The 12,402-nt window shown below is 36.7% G+C and overlaps 1 protein-coding gene across 1 annotated transcript in view; it reads right to left on the minus strand.

Moving 5' to 3' along the window:
* Positions 1 to 7,357: 7,357 nt before the first annotated feature.
* The window catches only part of ELP3 (elongator acetyltransferase complex subunit 3), a 100,649-nt gene continuing 95,604 nt past the window's right edge, over positions 7,358 to 12,402 (minus strand). The window contains exon 15 of the mRNA XM_007476526.3: positions 7,358 to 8,672. Coding sequence (XP_007476588.1) covers positions 8,596 to 8,672 — 77 coding nt within the window. The 3' untranslated portion in view covers positions 7,358 to 8,595. The remainder of the gene's footprint in view (positions 8,673 to 12,402) is intronic.

A 12,402-nucleotide genomic window follows, 5' to 3' on the forward strand; every position in this document is an offset into this window, starting at 1 on the left:
AACCGATCACCTCAGAGAGCCTTTTATTACTTTGGGACAGCTCTAATCATTTGGAACATTAAGCCTAAATTGGTCTCTTTGCAACATCTACCCATTCCTTATGGTTCTGTCTTCTGGGGCCAAACAAAACAAGTCTAATTCTTCTTCTGCATTACAGCTCTTCACATGCTCCAGTGCAGTGATCACGAGTTCTTTCCTGTTCTCTACCCAGTCTCTGTATCTTGTAAGGGTGAAAAGGGTTGGACTGGATTATATTTAAAATAGGGTCTCCAGAAATTTAATTTATTCCAAAGAGATTTATTTACAATTTATTTACAAAATATAGAAAGAATGAAGTAGGAAATCAGAGAGAGGATAGGGTAAGACATCTAGCCTAAGCACTAAGTAATTTACTCCTAGCTCCTGGCTCAACCCAGACACTGAGAAAGCAGGGGGGATACAGGGAGCCTCTCTCAAGAGGATAGGTCTCTCCTGAGGCTAGTCTCTTCATTTTATTTTATTTTAAAATTCTTACCTTCCATCTTGAAATCAATACTATGTATTGGTTCCAAGGCAGAAGAGCAGTAAGGGCTAGGCAATGGGGGTCAAGTGACTTGCCCAGGGTCACACAGCTGGGAAGTGTCTGAGGCCAGATTTGAACCCAGGACCTCCCATCTCTAGGCCTGGCTCTTCATCCACTGAGCCACCCAGCTGCCCCTGAGGCTAGTCTCTTCAGAACATCCAGGAGTCAGTTCTTCTCACCACGCGTCATTCCAAAGGAAGAGATTTAAGAACAGCTTCACTAGGAACAGGGTCTCAGGTACAGTTAGCAGATTCTTCTCCAGTCTCAACACCAAAGAATGAAGAACTGAGTCTCACAGGAAGTTGCAATTACTTTTAAAGACATTTTCTTTTGTGTCACTTCCTGTGCCTTCCTCCACTTTTTACATGGACAAATCATCGTCTACAGCCTTGCTTAGGACTGCCCAGGAGGCAGTCAGTCGATTCTGATTCATCACCCCTATTGCAAACGTGGGTCACAGACCTTCCCAATAAATGATTAAGTGGGATGTTTACACTTTTGGTGATTAGATCTAAAAATGGGCAGATCACTCAACTTTAAGTAGGGTGTTTACACTTTTGTTTATTAAATATAAAAATGGGCAGGGGTTAATTTCATTTTCACAATCAGGAGAGAGTTAAATTTAATCTTCACAATCTCCAGACTAAATGCACCCAGTTTCTTCAACTGATTAGCAGGTGGGAGGTATAGCACACGACTATAAAATTATTATCCAGTTTATCAAGATCTTTCATAAATTGTGGTACCCAGAACTGAACATAATACTCCAGTTGAGATCTGACCAGAGCAGGGCACAGTGGGACCCTTACTTCCTAGTTCCTGGAAGCTATGATCTTCTTCATGAAGCCCATGATCATATTAGCTGTTTTATATGCTAAGATCACTCTGATGACTCCGTTTTGAGCTTGGATTCCACTAAAATTCCTAGATCTTTTTCAGAACAATTGTTATCTAACCAAGTCTCCTCACCTTCATCTTGGGAAGTTGATTGTGTTTTTAAAAGCAAGAATTGAGATAGACTCAGCCCACAGCTCTATCCTGTCAAGATCCTTCTGATTCTTGATTGTCATCCATTGTATTAGTTCTCCCTCGAAGCTTGATGTCATCTGCACACAGGCTGTGCATATCCTTGATGCTTTTATTCAAATCATTGAAAAAGTTTTTAGATAGAAAAGAGTCAAACAGATCCCTTGGATACTCCACTGGATACCTCCTACCACATTGATAGTGAATCATTAATTAATTAATTACCCTTTGGATCTTGACTTCCAATAAAAAATTTTTCTTTTTATCTCCTCTCATAAAGTTCTAACTGAAGAGAACTCTTCAGAATGCTATCAGGCCATTTCTTTATTAACCTGACTATGGCTCAGGCTCACAAGGACAGCCAGAGATCAGTGTCTTCTGGTGTATTGGGTGTCTGTGTGGGCTGCTTCTAGTGAGTGGTGGCCATTGGGAAAGAGCAGCAGCTTCTTTTCATGCTCTGGAGGGACAGAGGATGTCCCTGAATATTTATTCTAGGCTCCAGTGGTCAGTTACTCATGCCACACTTTTCCTGACCTAGAAGCTCTGCTTCTTGGCCCATGCACTGCAGTGAATTAGCTGCAGGACAAGGCCTTTGGCCATCCTGTACCATTCTCTAATCTAGACCTTCCTTCACCCAAACATTTAGGTTGATAGTTAACTTCTCTGCCTCCCTCATGTTTTTCTTCTTTATTGTTTTCTTTCTGTTTATAAATACTTGTAAATAAATTTCTGACTGGAGATATTATTCTGGTGACCACATAATTTCATAAAGTTATTGTCCAACCATTAATTTTCATCTTTACATCATGGAGAAAGCAAGAAAACCAAAAGCCACTACAAATATGTGTATATGTGTAGTTATACAAAATAAATTTTCATATTAGTCATTTCCAGAAAAAAAGAGAGAAGAAAATATGCTTTGATCTTTACTCCTATTCCATCAGCTCTCTGTCTAGAGGAGGATAGCATGCTTCATCATGCATGTTTTTTGGAATTGTCATTGGTCATTGTATTGATCAAAGTTACTAAGTCTTTTTTTTTTTATTTTAAAATTTTTCCCATGGTTCCATGATTCATGTTTTCTCCCTTCCCTCATCCTTCCCCTATCCCAGAACTGACAAGTAATTCCACTGTTATACATGTATGTATGTATATAATCACAAAGTTACTAAGTCTTTCAAATTTGAGTACATGTTGTTATTGTATAAAATATTATCTTGGTTCTTCTACTCATTTTACCTTGCATCAATTCACTCAAGTCTTCCCAGGTTTTCCTATAAACATCCCCCCAATCATTTCTTATAGCGTAATATCATTCTAAAACATTGTGCTATAGGAAATGATGAAGCAACAAAAATTCCATCATGGACATATACTTGTTTAGCCATTCCCTGATTGATAGGAATCCCCTCAGTTTCTAATTTCTTGTCACCACAAAAAGAACAACTAAAAACATTATTGTACATTATATTTCCTTTTCTTCTGTTTAATTTTTTGGCAGGTCTGCACATAGTAGAAGTATTTCTTTGGTTAAATGGTATATAGTTTTTTGGGCAGAGATCCAAATTGCTTTCCAGAGTGGTTGGAGCAGTTCACAGCTCCATTGACAGTGCATCCAAGTACCAGGTTTCCCATAGCCTTTTTTGGGGGGTCAACTTTGCTAATATGATGAGTGAGAGGTGGTACCTCATAAGTTTTAATTTTAATTTCTCTAATTATTAGCAATTTAGTGCATTTTTCCATATGGATAATGAGAGCTTAAATTTCTTCCTATAATTGTCCTTTTATCAATAGAGGAATGGTTCTTACCCTTATAAATTTGGTCCAGTTCCCTATAGTTATCTATGAAACCTTTATCAGAGAAATTTGCTACAAAATTTCCCCCAGGGGGCAGCTGGGTAGCTTAGTGGATTGAGAGCTAGGTCTAAGTGAAATCAAGGAAAGTGTGGCAAAACAGCCAAAATTCAATGAAGAAAATGATGATATTTAAGTAAAGTTTAAAAAATAGCAATTAAGTTTAGCAACATCATTAAGTAATACATATAATTAAGTAATGTGTAAGATAAATTTTGCATTTAAATGTAGCATTATGTGTGTAGAGAGTAAGTTATGTTAGGCGATAGTGCAAGAAATGAAAACCTCCACCAGCATCTTCGCCTGACCGTGAGGGTAAATAACATTTCAGAAGCAAGTTTATTTCCTTACATTCTTTCTAATTATCTATAAATATATTTATTTGTTATTTATAAAATACATTTTTGTATTTAAAAGCATACAAAACAAAAAAATTCATGTTTTGGGGGGCCGGAACAGATTAATTGCATTTCCATTAATTTAAATGGGGAGATAAGATTTGACACAAAAGCAAATTGAGTTACTAGCTTGGTCATGGAACAAATTAAACCTGTGTGTCGAGGTACCACCATACTCATTTTAAGCTCATCTTGGTATATGGTGTGAGATGTTGGTCTCTGCTTAGTTTCTTTAGTACTACTTTCTAATTTCCCAACAATTGTTGAAGAGTGAGTTCTTATCCCAATAACGAGAATATCTGATCAAACACTATGTTAATGTGCTTATTTACTTCCATTTATTGTGTATCTAATTGTGCCCCATTGACCAACTTCTCTACTTTCTATTCCATATCAAATTGTTTTGATTTGTATATCTTTGTAATATAGTTTGAGTTCTGATACTTTTAGGCCTCCTCCCTTCCCACTTTTCTTCACTATTTTCCTTGATATTTCAGTTTTTTTTGTCCTTGCAGATGAATTTTGCTGCCTTTCTTATTTTTAGATTTTTAAAGCTATTTTTTGGTAGTTTGATATAGCACTGAATAAGTAAGTTAATCTAGTAGTATGGACAGTTTTGTTATATTATCTCAGCTACTCATGAATAATTAACATTTCTCCAACTATTTAGATCTGTATTTGTGTGAAAAGAATTTTGTAACTGTAAAAATGGAGACTTGAATCCAGGACTTAAATCCCCAGAAGTCCTTGCTCCACTTCCCCAGAATGCTTTGTAATATAACTGAATTCTCACCTGGGCCGAGATCGAGATGGGGTATTTAATCTGATTGGAAAGGCTTCTGGACCTCTCTCTTTTCTTTCCTGTTTCCTCTTGCAAGCAGACGTGGCTCTTTTCTTAATGTAGGTGAGGTTGTCTAGGCCAGAGGCCTAGACACGTGTTTTCTTATTCTGTACTTTCTTTAATCCTTAACCTTTAATAAACCTCTAAAAATATAATACTCCTTGCAGAGAGAAACTAATTTCTATCTGCCTCAGTTTCCAAAAATTTTAACTCTAACATAACTATATTCATGTAGCTTTTGTATGTGTCTTGGCAGATAGATTCCGAAGAATTTTATAATATCGGAATTTGTTTTAAATGGAATTTCTCTTTCTATCTCTTCCTTCTGGACTTTGTCGGTAATATACAGAGACGCTATTGGTTAATTTTATATCTTGTAACTTTGCTGAAGTTGTTAATTGTTTTCATTAATTTTTTAGTTGACTAGTTGATTCTCATGATATGAGATTTTTGTTCTGTTTCACATTTGCATATACTTATTTCTTCCTTTTCATTTGTCTTAGTAACCTAGCTAGTATTTCTAGCATAATACTGAATAATAGTGATAATAGACCCACTGGTTTTACCCCTCACCTTATTAGAAAGGCTACTAGATTATCCCCATGATAGATAATGCTTGTTCTTGGTTTTTTAAATTACTTATCATTTAAGGAAAGATCTGTTTATATTACTTAGTTTTTCTTTTTAAAACAGAAATGAGTATTACATTGTCAAAAGCTTTTTTCTACATCTATTGAAATTGCTTTAAAATTGAATATGCTCTAAAAATTATTATGGCCAATTATGTTTATAATTTTCCTAATATTAAATCAGACCTGTATTCCTGACATAAATTTTTATGATATATAATCTTATTGCTATAGTGCTACAATCTTGGTAGAATTAAAAAAATTGCATCAATATTCATTAGGGAGATTGGTCTAGTTTTTTTCTCTTCTAACTCTAATTTAGGCATCAGAATTTTGTGTCATAGAAAGATTTTTGTAGAGCCTCTTCATTTATTTCATATAGTTTGTGTAGTATTATAATGAATTGTTCTTTAAATACTTGGTAGAATTTACTTACAAGTCTATCTGATGCTGGGGCCGGGGGGGGGTAAGGGGGAGGTTCCCCCTTGGGAGTTAATTTATGGCTTTTTCAATTTTTTTTTGCTGATAGGGTTAAGTGTTCCATTCTGTTAATGTGGGCAATTTATATTTCTATATTCATCCATTTCATTTAGATTCTCAGTTTTACTGGCAAATAATAGTTGAGCAAAATAGCCTTTTAAATTCTTCATTGGCAATGACTTACCTTTTTAATTTTTGATACTAGTAATTTATTTCTCTTCTTTTTCAAAATCAAATTAGCTAATGGCTTATATATTTTATTGATTTTTAGAAACTAGCTCCTAGTTTTGTTGTCTTTTTTTTTTAAAGGTTTCTTATTGTATAGTTTTGTTAGTCTCTCCTTTGACTTTCAAGATTTCTATTTTGCTATTTAATTTGCATTTGTTCCTGGGGTTTTATGCTCAAATACATGTAAATTTTTCTGAAGATGCTATGGATAGCTGAGAAATAGGTATATTTTTCTAGCTCCTAAAAAAAAAAAATGCTTACTTTAATTCTTTTAGGAATTCCTGTTGGTTTTGAATATAAGCTACATTTTTCTTTGAGGCTTAGCTTGTAGGTTTTTTGGGGGGGGGTCATTCTCTTTGTTGTGTTGCCCTAACAGATCTTCATGGCTGGGTTATTTTTGTGTTTGCTCATCCTTTTCAGTATACTTTTTGATGTTGGACTTTATATTAGTGTTGGGCTCTGCTCTAAAGGAACAGGTGATGTCTGGCCTGAGTTTCTGTCCTCTTTTGTTACTTTCCTGGCTCTGGCCAGGAACCTGCAGACTTTCAGTATTCCTAAAGTAGGCTGATCTGTGGATAGTTCTGTTCACTGCCCGTCTCGTCTGAGTTCTGCAAGTTCCTGACCAAGTTTGAATCTGTTGACATCCCTTGTTGTGAGTTTCAGTTGGTGCTACTGGATTCAACTGCTCAGTCCACTGGGAGGCTCTTCAGTTTCAAAGCAACCAAAGTTCTGGGTCGCTTTGGTCTGGATGGTGATCTCTGCCCCGGGATCAGAACAAGACAAGGGGGGAGGCTAACCGTAGTGCCCTTCATCCATTTGTCCACTTTTAGTGTAGGCTGATATATTGCAGCCCAGGTAAATGGATTAACTAAACTAACCTAAAATGTGTAAGCGGCTTAGAAATAGATGCCCTAAAATCAAAGATTAAATAAGAACATGAATGCAAAACAAGATGACAGACTTAAACAAAGATGATCTAGTCAGATCTGTCAAGTCAGCCTTTAAATTCAAATTTACAAAGTTATTTGAAATCTGTATTTATTTTCATCATGATCAATGATGAACCTAATCCCAAGTATATATTGTGTCTTGAGATACTAGCTGATATGAATTGTGACATTTTAAAACTAAGTTTTTGTTGCTCAAAATGATGTCACCTATAAAAGCATATACATGTATATTTAAACAAGATTGTTTGAATCTGAAACCGAATTTTCTAAATTAAGAGTTTCAATGGCTTTGAAAGGTATTTGTTTAAAAATGTAAAAATGTAATATCTTCTAATTAGATTTGTAGGAATAGCTGACACAAGGAAAATAAAAATTTACTAGTCAAATTGTTTCAGTCAACAAGCATTTATTAAGCACTTACTATGTTTCATAGGTACAAAGACCTAAAAACCAAACAATCCCCAAAACAATCCTTATTTTCAAGGTACTTATGTTCTTGGCATGAGTGGGTGGGGATGAAAGAGTCCAAATGTACATATATAAAGATATGCACAATAAACAGAGGAAAAAGGACATTCTTAGGGAGAGGATGTTAGCAAATTGGGGAGATCTAGAAAGGCTTTTTGCAGAAGATGACTTTTGTGTTTTGCCTTAAGGAAAGGATTCTATGACATGAGTAGAATGAAAATGTATCCCAGACAAGGGATGGCCAATGGCACAGAGGCAGAAATTGGAATAGAGAGGCCAGTTTGGCTGATCCATGGATCTTGATCTTTCAAAAAATATATATATTTTTGGATGTTGTAGGTATATAATTTATAAGTAAATAAATATAATGTATGAATATTGGGGCAACTAGATGGTATAGTGGATAGGGTGCTAGGCCTGGAGTCAGGGAGAATTTAGTTCAAATCCAGTATCAGATACTTACTAGCTGGATGACCTTGGGTAAGTCACTTAACCCTATTTGCCTCAGTTTCCTCAATTGTACAATGAACTAGAGAAGGCAATGCATACAACTCCAGAGTACCTTTGCCAAGAAAACCTCAAATGGCATTGCATAAATTCAGATAGAACTGAGAATGACTGAACAGCAACAAAAGTAGGAGTATATACGAAAAAATTTTTCTTTCCTGGTAGGGATATAAGATAAAAAAACTTTGGAGACCACTGGTCTAGATCACAAGGCCTAAAACAAAGTGCCAATATAACTCACAAGAAAATACATATGAACAGTGAAATCTCTGAAATGACAGGCAAATGTAATAGTAGATTTAGAAGAAAAACAATCCTCATTCTCTGCTGAAAATGGAAGATTTATCATTAAATAGAAATAGTTCCATTGATAACTTGCGAAAGAAGCAATATGGCCATAAAGGTTAAGGCATCTGCTCTGTTCAGGTGCTCTGTGTCAGCAGGCTGAGTCTAAATAGATGATCCAAAAAGTTCCCAAGAGTTGGTGCTTACAAGATGGACCTTTAATGCCAATTTTTTTCTTGTAGAATGAGGGCAAGATTCCTGTTGGTTTCATTAGCTTTGGGTATCCCCGGCCTTCCTTCTCCCTCATGACTATAAATTAAGTTTCTACTTCTTGCCACAAAGTATCTTGGATAAAGATAGATGTTAGTTAGTTCAGCTGCTTTACCATGTATGGTCCTTCTAATACATAGCCGATCTTCCTGTAGTAATTCCTGGTACCAACTCCTGTAAAGAAGCAGAGAAATAAGGTAGGGGAGCTCTACTTAATTTACTATTTCTCAAAGAGCTAATAAGCGCCCAGAAAGGAAGTCTCCTGCTCAGAATGTTTTTAAAAATCTAGGCCAGAAGATGATAGGTTTAGATCTGAAAGAGACTTCGGAGGTCAGCGAGTCAAACCCCCTCACTTGGGCGATCCTGGGCAGCTCCTTTAACTTCTCTGATCTCTTCTGGCTTCCAGTGGCCGGAGCCTCTGTCCTGGGTCACACAAAAGAGCAAGTGGCAGAGCTGGAAAGTGAAATCACGAAATCCAAAGATTCGCTGCTGCCTCTTGCAGAACAGCATTTACTAATTCCATAACAATTCATACAGACAGTATTTCTTTTCTCTTCAAACTATCATTACCTTCTGTCTTGGAATCACGACTAAGTATTGGTTCCAAGGCAGAAGCAGCACGGTAAGGGCCAGCCAATTGGGTTTAAGTGGCTTGGCTTGCCCAGGGTCACACAGCTAGGAAGGATGAACCCAGGACCTCTCATCTCTAGCTCTGGCTTGTTGTCCCCTGAACCAACTCACTGATTCTGTATCATTTGATTTCTAATACTAATCTGTAAAATTGCCTTTCATGTCCAAACCCTTCCCCCATTGCTTTGTCCTGACCACCCTAGAAATGCCATTACATTCCTTGCCCCAGAACATCTTCTAAACTTGGATAATTAGGATTGAGAATATGAATTCCACTGACTGTAAGAACTGACTTGAAACAGATACTTCCCAGGATGAGGGAGGCTTGTGAGGGTATTTAGTCAATAAAGATCGAAACTTAACCAGATTGGGGGCAGCTGGGTAGCTCAGTGGATAGAGAGCTAAGTCTAGAGATGGGAGGTCCTGGGTTCCAATCTGGCCACAGATACTTCCTAGCTGTGTGACCCTGGGCAAGTCACTTAACCCCCATTGCCTAGTCCTTATTGCTCTTTGGCTTTGTGACTAATACACAGTACTGATTCTAAGACAAAAGGCAAGGGTGTAAAAAACAAAAACAACACAACCATAACTAACTCACTTGTCTCATCTAGATCACCAAAGATTTATTAGAATTTTATAATCAAGTATATGATTCATCCCCCACTATGAAGTAGTCAGAGGGAGGCTAAAAAATATTAGCCTATCTCCTCATTAGGTATCCACCAATTGGACATGTCATGTGCTGTTTTCAGGGAAGGACTGAATGATGAGCTGTTGGAACTGCATTTAAATAATCCAAGATTTTGCACGATTGGTCTCTGATTACTGAGAGTGATACTGATCATTAATTTATTGATTATTGCTAGCCTAGTCAATAAATTCATTTTTTCATGCCCAGAACCCTGTCTCCTCAAATTTCATTTGCCCACAATTTTGGTTTTTTCTAAGGTCATGATATTTCATGATTCACCGTCACATAAACATTACTAGGATATTAGAAAAAGATAGGGTTTTGCTCAGTGAAACGCTGTATAGTTTCCCAAAAGCAATCCAGGATATTCAAATGTAGACCCACTTCTCTGTCCCTCATCTATTTAAGACAACAACAATGGACTGGCTTTATAGTAGGTAGACCATCTAAATGCAAGTCCAAAATTTTGGAAATAAAGAAAACGATATGATTTCCAAAGTGCTGTTGGAGATTTTTAAAAACTTGTGATGGAATACAACATTTGATAGTTGCTCCTAGATCCTAGAACATTATGACATTATTGGAAATGAGAAAAAGAGAGGTGGTTAGAAAAGAATAGCAAGATGAGAACTAAATACTAGTGCTAGTCACTTTTTTTGACAGTGTCTTTATCTCTCACCCAGGCTGGAAGTACAGTGGCTCCTAGCTCAGCAAATGCCACCAGCTACTTCTACACCAGCTATTTCTAGGACCAAATAGCAAGTCCACTGGAGTTTAAAGCTTTTCACAACATGGCCTATTCCCCCCTGCTCACAATTGGTCTATTTGCTGTTCTTCTCCATGACACTTTATCTCCTCTCTTTGTGCCTTTGTTTTGGGTATTCCCCACACTTGATAAAGCTCAATCTGTTTCTTGAGTTTTCTTCAAGTTCTGGCCTCCTCCCACATTCTGCAGGAATTCTTTCTCAGTTGGTGTTAGTGCCTTCCCCTCTGAGATTATCTCTGATTTATCCTGTTATGTGTATTGTATGTATATAATTGCATTTTGTCTCTCTTCTTGAGGGCTAATTTTACCTTTCTGTCTATCCTCAGTGCTTAATACAGTGCTTGTAACACAGTAAGTGCTTAGTAAATGCTTTTTATATTGATTTCAAATGCTTTTGGTTTGGATTGGAAGATACCATATGATCCAGGAGGGGTGAATCTTCTCTCCTGAGCATCATACTCATGCCAAGGTCTTGATGTCCTCCCCCAGTTGAGAATGCATTTCATGTCTCTTGTCCCAGGTACAAAAAATCTTTATTAGGGCTTCTAGTAGAGTCTTTCTCTCTACGAAGCCCCAGAACAACTGTTTAAAAATCTATTACAATACCAACAGTGCTAAAGGTTCATTTGTAATATTTTACTTTCTAAATCCAAGTTCAATTATTGTCTACAAATAATCTTACTACAGCTTCAATCAATAGATTGCTGAAGGGTAAAGGACTTAAAAAACATGATTATTAAGAGCTAGACTGGGCCCTATGAGGCTTTGTGTCAAAAAGTCATACCTATCTGTTAAAGTAGTAAGGCTGGGGAAAAGTAACTAGATCAAAGGCTGGTAATAACCAACTAGAACTAAGGTGAATGAAGTTGTTTGCCCTTTAGGTATTTTTGCATTGTGCCAGTAGGTGACTTACTGAGGAAATAACTTTCCTAGTTCAGTTGCTATGACTAAGGATAGAGAATACTATTTCTGGGAAGAAGAATAAGCAATTGATTTCTCAATTAGCCTCTTCAGTTTTCATCAGTCAATTCGAGCTGCTTGGCGGCTGTGTCTGCTGACTATTCTGTATAACCCAGCTCATCTCTTATCACACACAAAATGGAAGAGGACACTGAATGAATGGTAATTTGAAGCTGACTTACTCAAAACATGGCTTGGTATTCAAAGAAAGTGAATCAAGAAGGCAAAGAGATCTAATACTCACCCAGGATCAAGCTCCCACAATCATAAAGGAATGTCATGCTACTCAAAAGTCTCTGCTTTTCAATCCTGACCATTATTTAAACAAGAAATAGTGGACTTTGTTTAGCAGAACTTGCTGGATTCATATGAGAAAAGCAAGGCTAATATAGGATTTTGATCAGGACCCAGAAACAAGGTGGTCATAAACATAATAAATATCATTGCAAAGGTTTTTCCATCATTCCTAAAATTGTTTATTTATGATAATAGACACTATAGCAATTTTACTTGGTAAGCTGAGCTTGCCATATAGTCGATGCTTAATAAATGTATTATTTATTTACAGACCTAGAAAACCTCTCTCCATGTATAAGGCAAGGGATTCCATCTCATCTCCAACAAAATGCCCCATCTATCATCCCCACTCATCTTCAGTCTCTCCTTGTCTATTGATAGCTTCCCTAATCTCTATAAACATGCTCATATCTCTTCATTTGATCAATCTATCCACTAGTTATCAGTCCATATTTCACCTCCCTTTTATAGCTAAACTCTTTGAGAAGGTCATCCACAACAGGTGCCTCTACTTCCTTTCTTCTCACTCTCTGCTTCATTCACTTTCTATAGTCTGACTT

Source organism: Monodelphis domestica, chromosome 1 (assembly GCF_027887165.1).
Source record: "Monodelphis domestica isolate mMonDom1 chromosome 1, mMonDom1.pri, whole genome shotgun sequence".
Taxonomy (NCBI): Eukaryota; Metazoa; Chordata; class Mammalia; order Didelphimorphia; family Didelphidae; genus Monodelphis; species Monodelphis domestica.